This window comes from Pempheris klunzingeri, chromosome 1 (assembly GCF_042242105.1).
Source record: "Pempheris klunzingeri isolate RE-2024b chromosome 1, fPemKlu1.hap1, whole genome shotgun sequence".
Lineage (NCBI taxonomy): Eukaryota > Metazoa > Chordata > Actinopteri > Acropomatiformes > Pempheridae > Pempheris > Pempheris klunzingeri.
Window position 1 is genome coordinate 3916724 of NC_092012.1, and position 19394 is coordinate 3936117.

Sequence of the window (19394 nt, forward strand, 5' to 3'; positions counted from 1 at the left end):
ATGAAACAAACAGGAGAACAGAGGTCTTTGATGGACACGAACCCTGAAGGATGATGGAAATTTGGTCTGAAATCCAACTGGACCCGTTAATTTGAAAGAATACGAATATACTGACCCCTTTTTTTACGAGAGCGACCCGAGACCCAAGATGAGGCTTGACGAAGCCAGTACTTATAATTTAAATAATCAAAAAATATAATAAAACGACATCAAGGCTTGACGCTACACAGCTCTTACGTGCTTCTGATCGTGGGTCTTCTCAGATCCACTACATATTACACATTATGGTGAACAGAGCGGTGACAGAACGGGACCAAACTGACCCTAATGAATCATGGACACCCAGGAGGACCTCTCCAGTGAACACACTCATTATACAGAGAACACAGTCTCAAAATTGGCCTATAATTTAATTTACTGGGTTAAATGAGCTTACATACCTGATATTTACTCAGGCAATTGATTTCCTCACTCTGATTATTATTTGGATGGCAGATGGTGGGTGGGTGGTAATCCCAGCTGCCCACTGGCCTGACCCCTTGCACTCCACCCACCTCCTCCTCCCAAACCAACACGCGACACCCCCTCCTCCTGGTGTCTTAACGAACCCGCTGAGCCGCGCGGCCAAAGAGCTGCTTTAAACTGGTGAGTAATGGCTGTGTCAGCAGTCAGTAGATGAGCCAGGGGGTGAGGGTGTGAGGGGGTGAGGGGATGAGTGGGGTATTAGAGCCCCCATTAAGTGGTTTCTATTGTTAAGGAAAGAATATATTGTAAACACAGCAGCCACTGTTACTCTACACACCCGAGACTCTTAAAGAAAAGCTTTTGAGTTTGTGTTTATCATCAAATGAACCGAACTGCAAAGGAAAAAGTGTGATTTTTATTAAATTCTGTTAAATATGAGTTTAGAGCAACATCTGTGTACGTTTGATCTAGATTCTCTAATCAAAATCAAGCAATTAAGAAAATAAAGATAAAAAAATAATTATTTTTTCAGACTGATTGATTGATTTTTGGTTTTAAAATTCAGACACGTAAATCAAATGTCACCAGAGCTCAAACTGAGGCCCTAAAAAAGTGGTTATTTTTTTGTTTACAGCGACTTTAAGGAGATAATTGCGTTTTTATAGGAAAGTCGACTCCTCATTTTCCAGATCATGAGACTGCAGAGATACTGTAAGAGCCAATTAGTCCTGTCTCCATGCAACAGACGAAATCAATTGATTTTATCCGCTGAATTTCATCAGAGTATCTTCAATGACTTGGAGGAGAAAACTCTACTTCTCACATATCAGACGTTTTTAGGATAATTTAGATTTAAAGTTATCAAACGGCACGGCCCTTCAGAAAGTACATCCCTCCATCTGTTAAAACAAAGCAGAGACATTGTACTGTAGCTTACAGAAATGTAACAATAGTCATTTCAGTTACCTAATTTCCTATAATCTTCTTGCTTCCTCTGCGTTTCCACAGAGGCCCTAATCTAATCTAAAGTCATCTCAGCTAATCCGCAGCAGCAACAGCAGCAGCGGCCGACATGAATTAGGTCCTCGACTGATGGCCGGCCGTTTGTCTAATTAGTTTGTTTCACTTAACGAATGCAAAAGTGAAATCTAGACATTTGGGAATTAGACGAGGAGTTAAAGTTAAAGGTGTTTGACTTCAAAGACAAATCATTGTTGTCTGCTTCCTGCTGCTGAAGTCAGTAAAACAAATTATCTGTAATCTGTTTGTTTCTATTTCACAGTAGGAGCAGTTACGGCAGTTTAGCTTTGAGTGAAAGCTGAAAAATATTAAATTGTTTTTTATTATTTTGTTCTGATGGGTGAATTGGGTCAAATGTCCTCATTTTATTTAATTGTCTTTCCCTAATGGATTAAATGAGACGTCACTGCTAAATTACCTGGTAAATAAGGCCTACCTGGAATTTTTAATCCTACTCTTTGACAACAGTTGACATTCAAAAGGATTATTGAAATCTTCTTAAATTGATTCACCGTTGAACTGTACTCTGGACTCCACTGAGACATAATCATAAATTGTACTTCATTACAAACCCACCAGAAGACAAGTTTGTCTTTATTAATTTATTGGCTCATTTAACAACCTCTGTTAGCTGAAACTTTAATATAATAATGACATAAAGTTGAATATTTAAGGACATATATTTGCATATTAGACGAACACGTGTTCCTGACGTAAGCCAGAGATATTAAGTTGAACAGATTAGAGCTGGTATTTTCCTTCTGACTGAGGTCAGCAGGGTGGACAACCAAAATAGAGAGTCGTATTTTCTTTTTAACTGAGCATACCATGATGATTTATGATCGGCAGTGTTGCAAAACCCTGAAATATTCTGGTTTGCAGATGATCAGTAACAGGAATGGCTGTCCACTTTGGATGTTTAGATAAAAATAAGACAGAATGGATCCTGTCGTTCGTGTTCATTCAGATTCCTCCCGAGAAAAGTGGTTTTCTTTATTCTCTTCACCTTTTTTGGAGGGAGAAAGGAAACAATTTCGGGAATTTACGGTTGAGAAAAATCTTTTTTTCAACCTGTTTGAATTATGACATGATATTTTATATTTGTCAATTAAGGTGCAATTAAGTACCATTTATTTCACATTATGTTTCCTGTGATGTACGTCACCTTAGCTTAGCTTAATTTAGCTACGTTCCACACACACATTGTCTTCCCTGATGTGTTTTATTCAGTGACTCTTGATCCTTTTAACAAAAGGGAAGCCAAAGAATGAATGAGCAGACCTACCTGCTCCTGTGACTGCATACTGATACTGAACACATTTTTAAATAAGGTCCCATGGGACTCTCTATAGCCAGCTGATGACTGGAAGTGCAGGACTAGAAGAAGAACATGTGAACTGTCTGTGTCTGTATTATGTACTAAACACACACTTTAATGACTCCAGAACCAGAAGACTAAAGAGCAAACAGCTACAATATGATTTGTTCAGCTGTGACTTATTCCTGAGTAGCTTTGGTGTCATGTATGGTGAGTTTCTCCTCCCAAGAAGCTCAAAAAAAATCATGACCACTAACCTTAACTTCATGTTTATTATAGTAAAGTTATTATATAGTCTAGTTATTTTGCAGTTTGCACTTTGCACATATCATATTTAATTGTTAAAGTCTATTCTGTATAGTTTAACTTACTTTGCACACTTCACCTCACACACTGTGACACTTCTCACAAATTTGTACTTTTTGTTTTAAAAAGGGACAGACTATTTAATTTAATTGTATTTTATTGTGTCTAAGTTTCTGTTCAATTTTGTATTTTAATATTTTATTATGTCGGTCTTATTCTTATTCTTATTCTTAGTAACAATGGCAACAAAGGTCCATTAAGCCAAACGATGATATTTCCACAGATCTAATCAAGCTTTAACCACAAGGTTATGAAAACTGATTTTATCTTTTATAGTGATTTGTTCACATCAGAAGACGCTTGTCGTTACTTCAACCCACATCATGACTTTAAACCTAACTGAGGGGAGAAGTGAATCCGTAGCACACTGATTGATTCGTGGCCAGACGTGAGTGCTGTGTCCATCAAGTGTAAACAATTAGAGGACAATTTTCAGTTCTTGATTTTGGCCAAAACACACAACTGTGTCGTCGTCAGATGAAGAGACACTTGCATGCAATTAATTTGGAGCACTTGTTGGATTAGGAAGCTCTTAATAAGCCCAATTAACACTATAATATATGGACAACAAGAAATTAATCATGTTTGATTTTGTAAAATGTTCTGGAAAACATTTGTCTCTTAATGAGGATCTGATTTTAAAGACCACTCGGTAATCATCAGATCATTTCACCTTCTGCTTTGCATCGTTGAACTGATTTTCTCTTTCGGTGTTCAACAGTCAGATACATGTGATGCTCACTGAGGCAAACACAAGGCCGCCGCTGGAGGCAGCACGTTCTTTTTGGCCTATTGTATATCTGAATAAAAACAGTGTTAATTAAAACTTAACAAAAAACCAAACAATGCCGCCAGCAGCAGCAGCAGCAGCAGCAGTTGGCTGCTAAGTGTCTGCGGATCTCCTAAACAAACTGTGGGGCCCTGAGCTGCATCAAGAGGCTCAGCCGAGGTCCAATCTGACATTTATCTCTCCGGGCCGTTCTGCTGATGGCAGCACGACGTCGCTTTAGGAAGCAGCTGTTTACTGTCAGAGATCTAGGTCAGGACAGAGAGGGCTGGACACACGGCCGGCCACGCTCCTGCCAACAGTTTACACAGAGGCCAGCGTGCAGACAGCGATATTAGATATTTAACATTCAACATTCAATACTTTGATGCTAGTTCAATGCTGTGGAAACGAGTGTGGGATAAGAAACACATCATGACCACACTGGGGACGTAAGACAAATGGTAAAATCGTAAAATCACCAAAAGTCAAAACTATTTTTCATCCTATTTTTACATATTATATACTTAAATACCCGTTTACATACAGAAATGACCGGTATAAACAAAAAAAGCATGTCTGTCGCTCTCTTCAAAGCCACCAGACTCCATTGACAAAACCAGTAATTTTACCTCGATGCTTAGACTGGTTAAATTGTTTGTGTTACTGAGTGATTTGGTGTTTTAAAAGGTCGAAACGAACACATAGACGAGGCCGTGCTACTCATTAAAAACAGTTCATGTCAGCATCTGTGGCTCAGATGTTATCAGTCGATGCCACTTGTGATGCAGGACTTAAATACTAAAATACATTTTTAGTCGTCCGGGGGTAGCTATGGAGTCCCTCTGAGTCCAAGAGCTCAGAGTAGTAGAAGGGCGGATGGGAGGTGGCTGCCAGGATCCTCCTCTGGTCCTGCTTTTGGGGTTTTGACACAATCCTTGAAAGTTTATTCGTAGATCTACACTTATGGTAGAAAAGTTAAAATACTCAACAACATTTTTGTACTCTAGTTGTAAACTCTAGTTGTAAAACACCAAGGCCAGGTCAGATAAGCTCACCTGAGAGTCCAGAACTGTATTGAGATATTTAAAATGTTTCCACAGTTTCAACGTGGAGGCCATCAGGTAAAACTGGCTGTTTTCTTCAGGTAAGCAGCTCTTTTTTTTCTGGGCCATATTTGACTGATGTGACTAGAGGCTGAGACACTTTGACTTGTCAGTGTAGGAGAAGCACAGGTGTTAATACTCACATTAACAATGGCTCTGTCCCAGGAAGCCGTGACAACAAACCAGCATCACGACGCCGGTACCCAAAAACTAATCAAAAGTCAAAATGTCCTCCGTGAAAAAGGCTGTTAGTTGTAGGTGCGTGGACAGTACTATAGAGATGTTAGTCAGATCAAGATCTTTATGACACCAGGCAGTGTTGCTCATGGGAAATGCAGTCTTCATTCTGGGAAACACTACTGCTTTTGTCCACAGGAGGCGCCAAAAGCAACACAAAATGAAAGTTCCACATAGTTACTTTAACTTCTCAACCACATATGTATCTTACTGCATTCAGACAGTCACATGCATACAGTGAAGGTCGGAGCTGCGTTTTTGGTATTTCTTGTAAAAGAAGTGGAGTTTTTTGGCCTCACGATGGCGCTAGAGGAAAGGTCAAGGGGTCAGAGGGGGTTAATATTATGGGGATTGTAAAAATTATACAGCAGAATTCATAGAAATCTGGCCAATAGTTTTCAAGATGAAAGAGTGACTTGCTGCCACAAATCAAAAATGTCTATTTGTGTGTTTATCTATTAAAACAGCAAACAGGAAGCACAGGCTGCTAAGAGTTCATCTCCACAGATGAGGTGAGTGATGTGCTTTCCACCCGACACACCTGACACACAGGTAAGAGGCTCAGCAGCCACAGTCAGATCCCAAAGGCAGCTTTATCACACTGTTATATAACACACACACACACACACACACACACACACACTGATGCGGGGCTGATGTGAGCAGGACGCAGCCACACTGCCGTCGTCAGCACTGGCCAGATCAGATTTAACAACCCCCCCCACCCTCACACACACCCATCTCCTCATCTCCACTCTCCTCCTTGAGTTTCCTTCATGATCCATGGTAACACCCAACCATGTGTGTGTGTGTGTGTGTGAGTGTGTGTATTCTTTTATCCTCTTTCATATGTGTGTGTGTGTGTGTGTGTGTGTGTGGCCCGCTCAGGCTGGCGAGGTTACCGAGTGTGAGCGCGGTGATGTAATCAGGTGTGTTGTAATGTGTGAACAGCAGATGTGATAAAAGGGCTCGACACAAACATGGCCGACGTGTTTCCATCACTTCACCTTTTTTTTTTTTTTATTATAATGCAAATAATGAAGAAAGTATAAAAAGTAGTTAAATCTAAATACTATTGATCCACACTCTACAATGAGAACCATGTAAAACACTCACATATTGTACTTAACGCACAACTTTGAGGTATTTGTGCTTATTTATTCAAATATTTCCATTTTAAGCTGCTTCATAATTTCACTCAGGGTGAAATATTTCACTTTCTATATTTTATTTGACAGATTTCGTTACTTTGCCGATAAAGATTTGACGGGATGGAAAATAGAACAAGGTTTTTTTTCATGTTAAAGATTAATCCAGCTGTTTGCAGCCTTTTTGGCTCTTGATGTCTTATTAACAGCAGTGTGTGGTCGAGGTCACACGTCGGAGGATTTCTCCCTCTAAACTTCTCCTTTAACTTTGACACTTTAACTACATTTTCCTGCTGATTCTCATGTACTTTTACTTATGTAGGATTTGTCATGCAGGACTTTTACCTGTAATGGAATATTTTTGCGTTGCTCCATTGGTACGTTTGCTTCAGTATTTCTTCCATCACTGACAATTTGACAATTTACATTTTTCAGAAACTGCAAAATTATGGGGAGGGAAGGGTGTTTACATTTGGAAATGTATTTAAATTGTGAAATTCAATAAAAGATGGCTGAAAATATTATAATATTAATACAGGACTCTACTGACAAATGGCAAACATTTGGAAAATCTTAAAGTAATAATTCCATGACTGATAAATAACAATATTAGTGTTTTTGAGAGTGTAATAAGCACATTTTTTACTTTAACAAAACAATTTATCAGTTTATCGAGATTGAACTCCATTTGTGTCAGTTACCTTGTTGGCCTGATAAATTAGATAAAAGAAAAAAAGACATCTGGGGACGGATCAGACTTGGTTCAAGGATCAATTTAGCAGATTTTGGTGTGACTGATATCTGAAATCTGCACTATTAGACGTCTAATATGCTGTAGACTAATGGATAAATACTTTTACTTAAGTATGTAAGTATTATTATCAGCAGAAGTAGACCGGCAGCTCTCTCTACGATGTTGTCAGACACGTAGAATAACAATCTGAGCCTGTCAGTGGCTAAAACAAGCACCTTTTCACCTTTAAACCTCCGTCAGATGTGGAACTGTTGATGGAGGTTTGTGCCGTCTCATGAACATGTTTTTCAAAGACTCATGAAGTACATCAGAGACTCATTATGTCATTACATAACAGGGCTTCTCTAATCATTCTTTGAATCCTAATATAAGGCTGCTCCCATGCTAATCTATTTGTCTTGGCATAATCTATGGCCTGCTCGTGTAAGCAAGTCTCCACCTAAAACTTGATGGTGTCACTGTGTACCGCAGCTTATCATTATTATGTAAACTGTTATAATGCTGAGATTGGCCCGGCCAGCAGGATGCAGCCGGTCATCTCAGCGACAGACTCATCTTTCTAAACATAGAGAGCAGATCTGATCTGCAGCTCAGCACCGTCACACTCCTGCAGCAGGTGTCACTTTTACATGAGACCGGCCTCACTGCTTCCAAACATCCACTGTGTAATGACAGCGCGGCTTTCTCTTCTTCTGTCTTTGGTCTTCTTCTCTGTTCCTCTCATTTGAAGAAATTCACATTTGTTCGGTCTGTCCTTGTTAGTAAGTGAGCAAAATATTACCAACAATTGTGACAAAAACAGGGAGAATAGTAACCCTGTTCTGTTCTGGGAGGTAAAATGACTGTTTTTGTCAGTGGAGTCTGGTGGCTTTGAAGGTAGAGAGAGAACAGCTTCATTTTCTCTTTGGAAATGGCTCAACGGCATCATAAAACAGTGAAAATAATCCAAACATAGTGCACTCTGACACTGGTATTGTTGTTTTCAGGTGGCTAAATGAAGTTTTCCTGCTGTCCCAGCAGTACAGTGCTTAGCATCTGTCCCAAGACTCCTGTCTGCTTCTCTAAACTAGAGGAAATAAACTGATTGCACTGTAGCTAACACACTGAACATGAAGGAGTACTTCGTATAACTCCATGTCATAAATCCAAACTATGCCTTTAAGATCCAAGAATATCATTAAGGATTTCTTAATATTACAAGTTTTTCCAATGAACTACTGCACATGTACATGTAAAAAAAACTGTTATGGGCCTCATGATTGTTTATCAGTACATGCATTTGTATAACATGAACCATGGACGTTGTAGTTACGCTAGAAAAATGTCTTATAGACACTCCTATAGAAATAACGATTTCAGAAGATGGTGCAGTCGTGGCAGTAATTTATAAAAATTGACTCATGGGGCACTCTTGTAGCGTGAATGCATTTAGGAATAATTATTATAATTATAATGATGATAACTTTTATTTAAAAGCAAAGTTACAAAGTGTTTTACAGTAATTAGAGATTTAAAAGTTCATCACGGCTTCACCTGGCTGAGATCTGCAGACATTTATGATTTGACTTCCTGTCTTTCCTCCTCCTTCTTCACCATCACTTTCAAATAAAGCATAAAAATGCCCTAAAAATATTGCTGCAGTTAAAGCAGCCGACTGGAGACTCATCATCAGCAGTAAAAGCTGAAAGTTTCTGAGATTTACAAGAGGAAGAGCTCAAAATGTTTCGAACCGCTCCGTCATTACGTTTTTTGTAATTATAACTGAGGTTAATGGACCCTAAACCTCGCCCTTTATGCATACCTCACATTATTTGAGTGGATAATAATATGATTTCAATAAATAATAAAGCAATAATGCCATCACTCATGAGGCCCTTTTGCTCATAAGATATTAAAAGGCACCAGCAGCACATTATAAATGAATTAAAGCTGCATAATGCATGAAGAAGAGATGAGTAAGGCACTAGTCAGCTAGCTGGTTTGGGTTTAAATCATCAGCTGGTCTAAATGCTGTTTCTGAGGCTTTTTTAACTCCTAATTCCTAAACTATCAGCTACAGACAGTAATTATATGTGTCACCACTGTAAGAGATTATTATTATTTATTATTAGAGTAACAGAAACTATGCAGCACACCGTGGGGGTGTTTCCTCGCTTTAAAGTAAAATAAATGTTCAAAAGTTGGAACAAAAACTGACACAAGATAAAACACAAAAACATAAAAAAAGAACATAACAGTGACTTACTTGATTTATTTTTCCATCAGCCACCATCATGTGAACATATTCAAGAGGATCCGACACTATCACATTATTAATGGGGGCATTTCTTATGTTACCTGAAAACAGAGTCAAGAGTTAATGGAGGAACTTTGAGGTCAAAAGTGGCCAAAGAATCACCGCACGTGCTCGTCTGTAGTGATCTAAACGACAGCATCAGCTCGGCGTGTAATCATCGATCAACCGGAAGCAGCTCCAGCTGTTCATCAGTGAGAAGCACAGATAGTAAACATGTGCATAGAAGCAGGTGGATGGAAATGGACCTAATGTGACTCTTTTAACCTCTAAAGACCTGCGTGGACATCACATTTTGGGTTATATGACCATAGTAGTTAATTCTGCTTAGCTGGGGCCGTATGGACATGTATGTGGGCAAAATTGTTCAAAATATGTTTTGTATGTGTTATAAATACATGCAAAAGCAGTCAGGAAAAAAAACTGCTATGTTCAGGGTGGAAATAAAGAGTTTTGCACAAAGGTGACTTTATTATGTTTTCTGGAAATTAAGACCGATTGTCCACATATGTGGACATAATGTTTCTCTAAAACTACACCATGTAAAAAGATGATGCTTAGGTTTTATACTTATCAGGGTCCAATAAGCCCAAATAGCAAGGAGAAATAAAAAAATGCATATCAAACAAGAGCTCGGGTCTTAAGAGGGTGAGAGCGGTGACTCTAAAGTGGGCTCCAAAATCTCTGAGACCGCAGTGAAAATCTCTCATATTGTCACATCAACGTGGAAGTTTGAGGCTTCGGGAGCAGTAATAACACAAGATGTTATGACATGTTTGAGATTCTGAGCAAATTTGTGGCACTGAACAACTTATCTCCTTTGTAGAAAAGGTCAGATTTCCTTGAGTTATTTCTTTTCATGACCGACTTCCTCTTCGTATGTTCGGTGCCGCAAATTTGCTTAAAAATCTTAAATATTTCTTCATCACTTTAGATGTTGTATTTTTTTAAAAACATTCAGCTTTATTCCCAGGTTTTGCGTGAAAAGATGAGAGGTCTCAGACTTTAGGACCCCACTTGTATGAGCACATCATTAATCAGCGTGTAATTGGGTGAATCCACGCAGAAAGCCTGCAGACCACTGATCTCACAAGACTAATTAACTGGTAAATCTTACAAAGGTCAACAGTGTGTTGGCCAAGGGTGAAGAGAGTAGCCACCATATGGCTAAAGATGCCCACAAGGAGTGTGTCTTCACTGCTCTTTTAATCTTTTGAGCTAATTGTGGTGTCCCCCTCCTCCCTCGTCTTGTGGTGACTGCGGCCGGTGCCCAGGCAGACAAAATGTGGTCAAACTCTAATCTACTTAACTGCTTTCCACTTTGTTTTTGCAATTATGGTCGCGCCTTGTTAGTGCGGAGCAGCAACTCGCTGACATCGACATTAATTTTGCTCTCCAGGCAGATTTTCTGCTTAGAGTTTTGGCAGCGACAAAACGTGTCTGGTACAGTCAGGACAGTTGTTTGTTTGTTTTTTAGCAGCATAGGGATTAATGCAAAACGACCACTTGTTCAACAAGAATCATTCATTTATTTACTGCACAAATCAATACTTTTACATGAGTAATGGATATAATGACTGCGCTGTATGGTGCTCATTGCAGGGATTTATTTGAATAGTCAATAAAAATGTGTGTGATTCTATTTACATTTTGTTATTTTCATTAGATTTTTATGCACTGTTTTTTTTATTTTTGAGATTTCGGATTATTTTACCTCCAAAACATGTTTTCTTTTCAGACTAATGGGACATTTAGGAGTTTATTTTAATTCACTTTGTTAATTAACATCTGGAGGTTTCTGCTTTAAAGGCTATTTTCTCAAAATGAGTTTTTTTTCCACACTTCAGCAGTAATTACATACACCAATTTCCACTTTTATTCCTCTCATGGGGATGTTCATCCATCACTCACAGCCTGATTTACACACTATTTTAGTCCTAAAAACAGGTGAAAACTGTTTTTTTTATTTGGATTTTGATAGTAAGAGAATGTGAGCAGGTAGAGTAAGACGCTAAAAAACCTTTTTCTCTAATAACATGTCAAAGATTCAGATTTCTATTATGGAAATGTTTGCAGATTAGAGTGTATTTCTTTACATAATGTCTAATATGTACATTTAAACATTCAGAAAACCTTTAATACAGGAAGTAATCTTTGTCTTAATGTAAGTAACAACTACAACTAGGGATGTTTCATGCTGATATCTATTAAAGATTTCACCCCACTCACCTGTACTTAGATCTGTGTGAGTTATAGAATCGTCCTCGTGTCATTAACAAGCTACAAAATATAACAAAAAACATGACGTCTGTGTCCTCAGTGGTGGGTTACGGCCCCTTCAGGTCCCTTCAGCTCTACTTAGTCTCTTTTAGCTCATTGTTTTGGTTTTATAGCAGCTGTTTTTTCAGCAAACACACTTTTACAAACCCCCCCTGCACACTGCTCAGCTCCAAACAGCACACAGACAAAGTCAGAGACCAAGCGGTGAAGAAAGTGGAACATTTAGTGGCAAAACAACATTTTTGTCAGGAGTGGTGTGGAGAGACTAAAACAGTATAGAACAACTCAAAATGATCGTTAATGACATGTCGAACGTTGTCAGCTTGTTCCTCTGTGCAAACTCAATTAACGCAGCTTTACGTGTCCAGTCGAAGATCAGCGACGAGCGCAGTTATTAACACACGTTACAAGCACAGAACAAGCAGCAAACAGAAAAACAAACAACAAAGAGTCAGTGCAGATGCCAGAAACATGGCAGCTCACGTCCTTTTCAGATTAAGTTCATTGACTTGAACCGCTCAACTGTGTGAGGAAACAAACGACAAACATGAGCAGAAAGCTGCACGAGTGTTGTGGACCATCATACTGTTGTTAATGACAGAAGAGATTTGATTTTTAGGGCTGAACTGTTTCTGCTTTTACTGGGATCCTCCGTGACTTTTCTCCAGTTTGATTCTCACAAACGGAGCATTTTGACGGCTTGTTTGTCTTTATTTTGAGGCCTTTCATGTCTTAATCATGGCAGTAATGCACAGTGCTTTTCATTTAGCCCCAAATTGTCCGACATCTTGGCAAATGACAAGTCAATTTCATTTAAATGTGATTACAAGGCCGCATGTGTCATATTCTCCTGCTCAGTTTTGTACGCTGGTCCTTGAGTCTCCTCTTAGCTGCAGCTACAAACTGCTGCCTGAAGAGCAAAAACTCCAGATGTAAACAAGTATAATAATCTTATATTTGGTTTCCAAATCTAGCTGGTCTTACTTTTAGCACAAATGGATTATTTAATTAATGCAAATGTCACTTATCTAGTCTTAATAAGCAACTCTGTCTCCATTTGAGTTATTCTTAACTAGCTATAAAGGACGTGTCTGTCAAACACTCAACTACAATGTCCTCACCACACCGGCAGCCAAACTTGCTTGTTTTAAAGGCAGGCTTGCTTCTATCTAGAAAGTTAAGGGCCTCAAGTTTGACAGACGTTTTTGCAGCATATGTAAATGCCACATTTATGACGGTTCTAGCATCTCAATAATAAATGGGAGACCCTTGTGAATGAGCTAAATTAGTGCCAGCTAAAACATCAGTCCATTCAAAACTCTATTATTCCCTCTGTGACCTTTTTCTCCCAGCAGCCAGAGGGAAGCAGATGATTCCTAGTTTGTCAAAAAGGGGCGAAATGGGAGTTAATAGGCAGCTCCTCTGCAAACACTGGGGGTCATTATGAATGGGAGGCAATCACACAGATCAAATATACAGCAGGGGGAAATGGATCTGGAATTCAGAGGCAGAAAAAAAAAATAAAGGAGGAAGGGAAATACAAATTGAAGAAGCTAGTAAATATAATAATGTGCGCCTCATGTAATCATCCCTTTAAATGCAGATACCGAAGAGGAGTGTTGACTGATGGACGCCCTCATGGACAGAGGAGACATGAGGAGACGGAGCTGGATGGGAACCGGTCTAAAGTTACAGCTCCTCTAGCTGGAGTTTTAGGAGCCGTTTTCTCAGTTTCTTTCCTCCTGATTTAGTTTGCAGACACGAAGAAGTTCTGCGTCTGAGCAGCACCAACGTTCTGGCAATGTGACGGATTGATCCAGTAGATGAACAGTAAAGATTAAGAGGATGACAAATAAGCATGCTGCTTACACAGCGCGTGGGGCTAATCCTCCCCCTCCACCCCCCGGATTCCCTTTTGAGGAGCTGCCACCGAGGAGCACCCACAGACAGTGACGGACCCCGGCGGCCAGAGGGAGGACACACAACCTGTTGACTTGAAACGAGTGCGAGCTCAAACCCATGGCAGGACCCCAGCCCATCTGCATCTCCACACAGTAGAGGCTCTGCAGGGGACTCAACCCACCATCTGCCCACTGGGGAACACTGAAGGCCTGGCAGATACACATTTCTGTCCCCTCACTGGGGTTTTTATTGCAACAAACCCAAAAGGAACTTGAACTCTTTGTGTGTGGATCCTGGACATTGTGACAACTTGAACATTTCACTCTCCGGAGAAGAGGACTAACAGTTTGCAGCAAAGTTTATTCCCTCATTTCATCACCGCTCCGGGAGGCATTTTTAATAAAAAAATAATGGAGGATCACCTGTCGAAGATCCCCATGATGCCGTCCTCTTCCCCCACCGAGTCCTCTGGGAGCAGCGGGACCGACGACAGCAGAGGAGGTAAGAGTCTCACATGTCCGCCAGGAGCAACAGGTGCCCCCGGCGCCTGAAAGATGGGACCCAAACTGGGCCTGTAGTTAGAGGAAAAAATACCAAGAAACTCTACTAAGATAGATTTTTTAAATAAACATCATCTTGATTATAATCTTGATTTTTAAATTATATTTTTTTTCATTTGAGAGCTTTTACGCCCCAGGTGACAAAACTCTTTCCCTCCTATTAGTTTATATAAATAAAATAAATAGATAAACATCTGTTTGATTTAACAGAGGTTTCTTTAAGCATGAAGTAAAACTAAAAAAAATCATGAATGTGCACATAAATCCATTTTTATCTAAATATAAAAAAGTTCATGTAAGTGCATTTCTTAAATACAAATAAGGCCAGAATGCATATGTATAATGGGATTAATTGGAATAATATCAGTATCCTTGATTCATTTGTGTTAATTGTTAATCTGCCTCCGGCCATTTATTGTTTCAATTTTATAATCATCCACTACATGAGATTTTCAGACCTAAACGGCTGTTGCAATATTGACTCGAGTGTTTTGTCGGGCTGCTGAGCTACATGCAGACTGAGCTGATGGTACAGATGGCAGGCACATGTATGAAACAATACCGGGCTCCATGAATGGCACTAACCGATCTGTCCTGTGTGACCGTGTTTGACTTACAGCCAAGAGTCCAGCCCCGGGAAAAGCCCTGAGCCCGGCTCTGGTCTGCAAAGTGTGCGGAGACACCAGCAGCGGGAAACACTACGGCATCTACGCCTGCAACGGCTGCAGTGGCTTCTTCAAACGCAGTGTGAGGAGGAGGCTCATTTACAGGTAAGAGAAAGCTGCTGGACAACTGTGTCATTCAATAGCCAGTAAAAGCCAGTTAGTATATGATGCATTATGGGAAATTAAGGCATTTTTCCAAATCACTCTCGCAGCCATTTGATCAAGTTAAATCAATCTGTATAATATCTGCCAGGAAGTGATGTTGGTGTGAATCCAGATACATTTCACCATATATTTGTGCAGCATCTCTGTTAGTTTTGAGTGGACTCTCCCGTTTAAAGTCTTGGTTGTGGGTTCACAGGTGCCAGGCCGGTACAGGCATGTGTCCAGTGGACAAAGCTCATCGCAACCAGTGCCAGGCATGTCGGCTGAAGAAGTGCCTGCAGGCGGGCATGAATAAGGACGGTAAGTGTGTAGAAATACATTTAACATTCAAGAAATCCATCAGAAAATTGTGAGAAATGTTCACAGTCTCAATGATGTGACGATATGTAAAGTCAAACTTGAAACTACGAATGTTTATCATAGTTATTTCCTCAGTCAACACGTCTGACCTTGTTTGTTTCTTCCTCTCTTCCTTCTTTTTCTCCATCTATCCTGCAGCCGTGCAAAACGAGCGGCAGCCCCGCAGCACAGCTCAGGTCCGTCTGGACTCCATCGACGTGGACCCAGAGAAGGAGCACCTGGCCACCACACGGGAGCCCACCTCCTCCTCCTCCTCTTCCTCCTCCTCGTCCTCGTCCTCCAGCGGTTCTGTCATCACGTGGCCCCACATCACCTCCTCCATGTCCATCACCTCCTCGGTCACCCCGCAGCGCTGCATCAGTCCCCAGAACAACCACCGCTTCATGGCCAGCCTCATGACGGCCGAGACCTGCGCCAAGCTGGAGCCCGAGGACGGTGAGGAGGGTTTGGGGCTGTGGGCTGGAAATTATAGAGTTCGCCACTGTGATGTTGGTAAATCAAAGACACTTCAAGTTATCAGTTTCATGTTATCTCCACGAATTCAAACATTTGTGTCTGAAACCCGGTACGTTGGGGCAAAGACATTTAAATTAAATCAGTTTGGAGATTTATCAGATGGGATACTGGTGCAGCATGAGGTCACCATGACAGAGACGCAGCATTCAAGAAGGAACACGAATTTCATTTTTTATAAAACGTCAAAAAGTGTGCAGCTATGCTAATCGAACAAATCAATAAGATGTTAAGCTAATAGGTGCATTTCACTGTGGGTCATAATCACTAAATTATTGCATATTTTGGTTGTATTTACAATAAATACAGCAAAAACATGAAATATGAAGTATTAGCATAGTAGCATGCAAACAGGCCAAACTAAAAATATTAACATGCAAATAACAACTGACCCATGAATCAAACTGAAGTGGGTTCATCTTTCCATCAACGCCTTCAATCCAAACCTCTTCTTTTCGGCTTCAGTTGACGAGAACATCGACGTGACGAGCAACGAGCCGGAGCGAGCGTCCTCGGAGTACCACATGGCTCTGTACCCGTCCAGCTCCGAAAATGTGTACGAGACCTCGGCGAGGCTGCTCTTCATGTCAGTGAAGTGGGCCAAGAACCTGCCGGTGTTTTCCAACCTGCCCTTCAGAGACCAGGTGAGGGTCAACTTTACGACACACATTCTAAAAAAATTATACTATATTTATTTTGATGTTGCATCAAAAAGTAAGGCACGATACTTTAAAAAAAAAAATGATTTGTTGTTTATACCATCAAAGTAATTCAATAATAATTTCCTGATTAATTATTTCATGTAAGTGATACAAAGCTGTATGCAGTGTTAATTTTGGCACCTTTGATTTGGCAAAAATTTATATTGGTTTTACTCTAATTGTTGTCATTTAATTATTTTTTATTTTGCTTATTTTAGTCTAATTAATACAAAAACTTTCACATTAGTGTTTAGTTTTTATTTGATGATGTACATGATCATGTACCATACTACAAAACTACTAATACAAAAATATTATTTTATCAAAACTGAAAAGTCATAATTATTTCAAGATCAAGTTATATTTCTGTGTTACTGCTTGGTAATTCTGTAATCATTTTTAGTTGTAAATTATTATATATCATCAATAAGCTTTTTTTTTTTGGCAGGAATTGGCTTCCATATGTAGCCCCTTACAGCCTTGACTAAACAGTGGAGCTAAAAACAAACAACCTTTCTATCACAGGACAGGTTTTTAGACTCTTGTGTCCTCGTGTCCCACCAGGTGATTCTGCTGGAGGAGGCGTGGAGCGAGCTCTTCCTGCTCTGTGCCATCCAGTGGTCTCTGCCGCTGGACAGCTGCCCGCTGCTCTCTCTGCCAGACCTCTGCCCCGGCATGCAGGGAAAAACCAGCTACACCAGCCTGGACCTGCGCCTCCTGCAGGAGGTCTTCAGCCGCTTCAAGGCCCTGGCTGTCGATCCCACTGAATTCGCCTGCCTCAAAGCCATCGTGCTCTTCAAACCAGGTGAGAGCGACAGGATTGTGAGTAGCTGGCCTGCAGTGATAAGACTCTAGATGACAGTAGTACAGATATCTTAACATTTACTGAGCACAGAGGACGAACCTTTGTCGTTATTGCAATAACCCACTTAATATTTTTTTATTACTACGGGATTCAGGAGGAAAAAAACAACAAAACCTTAGAATCAGAATCAATAGAAAGTAGCCAAAAAAAAAGGTTGTTCTCTGACTTTAGTAAAGCAACTAAATGTGTGTTGAGTGTTACAACATGCTCATTTAAATGCGACACATGTCTGAATTTGTGACTCACATCAGTGTTCCCTCTCCTCCTACAGAGACTCGTGGTTTGAAAGATCCAGAACAGGTGGAGAACCTGCAGGATCAGTCTCAAGTGATGCTGGGACAACACATCCGCTCACACTACCCCAGTCAGCCCGCCAGGTAACGTCCCGTCTGAGCACATCACCCCCGCAGCGCCGCACGGATTTAAATCCTGTTTGTCTGTGCTCTCCTTTATGTATCCTCCATTGTAGTTAATTGTTGTTCTTCAAATTTGCTCAGGGTAACTTCTGTAATTTTATTTTATTTTTTATTAATCTATTAAACTAATTGGCCGGTTATTCAGAGGATTAAGACAAATACAAACAAAATAGGCCCAGAAAACAGAGCTGATGGGAGGATTGAGGATTTGGTGTGGACTTTAGGGACATTGAATTGGCCTGGAAATAAGAAAAAATGACCTGTAAATATGGATAAAATAATTAACAGTGATAAAACCAGGCGTGCACAGCCTCACAGCTTGAATAAATGATAATTTAGATATGTGCATCAGACTGTCTTGGACTCACTCACAGCTCTGCTAGACTCCCACCAAATAATTGTTGTTTTTAAAAATGGCGTCAAAGAAAATCTCGTGCTGCCACTTCCTTGTCATATAAATGATGAAATAGAGATTTCCTGTTGCACGCAGAATTAGATTTAAATTTTTCTTCCTTGTGTGTGTTTTTTAGGTTTGGAAAGCTGCTTCTTCTTCTTCCCTCTCTGCGTTTTGTGAACTCGGAGCGGATAGAGCTGCTGTTCTTCCACAGGACCATCGGAAACACTCCCATGGAGAAACTGTTGTGTGACATGTTTAAGAACTAAAACCCACAACCCAGATCGGTCATCAATAATCTCCAGCTCCGGAGGGATGATATTTTGACAGATGTTTGCTTTGTATTTCTGTAAACATATCAGAGATTCTGCGTGCTGTTATTTTTTAAAGGCCACTTTATTACTTGTTTGTCGTCATTCTGAAAATGTAATTAAATTCTCACAGTATCATCACGCTTGCTGTCTATATGTATCATATTTAGACTTTAGTTTGTGTCTGAGGTGACTCACAGTCACCTTTCATCCTCTAGTATGTCCTTATTTGTTGTGTTTTTTGTGACAGTTACAATGCAGATCTTTATTTGTTTGGTGGTAGACGGACTGTAAATCCCTGCTGTCATTAATGTGACTGTGTACTTATGTTATCATGCCTTGATAAAGTAAAAGAAATTGCTTAAACGGTGTTTGATTCTGTTTTTCTCACCCTTCACAAGAGATGATGTAGACTTTAATCCGTCACTAATAAAGGGAGATAGTTACTTGTGCATAATTTAAAAGATACAGCTGAGTAAAGACGGGAACAATAAATACATTTGACGCATTACGTGAGTCGGCTGCAGCAGAGACTCTCTGTAAGGTCGAAGAGCGCCCTCCTCTGTTTGGTTTAAAACACAAAACCCTCAACACACACTCACACACATGCACACACACTCTTAACTGAGGGTAGATTGGAGTTGAATCCTTTCACTGTGAGTTAGTTAGGAACAACAAGCCCAGTTTGGAGAAGGCCAATTTCCTCTTGTACACATATATATATATTCCAATTACTGTACGTAGCAGATATGCTGAGTTAAGGGTTGGTTAGAGGCTTTTCCTCTGTTC

At 40.1% G+C, this 19394-nt stretch overlaps 1 protein-coding gene across 1 annotated transcript; it reads left to right on the top strand.

The window, feature by feature from the left end:
• Positions 1–14065: 14065 nt before the first annotated feature.
• LOC139201526 (photoreceptor-specific nuclear receptor-like) lies at positions 14066–18563 on the top strand. Its single transcript, XM_070830868.1, has 8 exons — positions 14066–14156; positions 14835–14985; positions 15242–15345; positions 15544–15840; positions 16384–16562; positions 17184–17424; positions 17756–17861; positions 18431–18563. Exons 1-8 carry the CDS (start codon positions 14066–14068, stop codon positions 18561–18563), a joined length of 1302 nt encoding a protein of 433 aa, XP_070686969.1.
• The last annotated feature ends 831 nt before the right edge of the window (positions 18564–19394 follow it).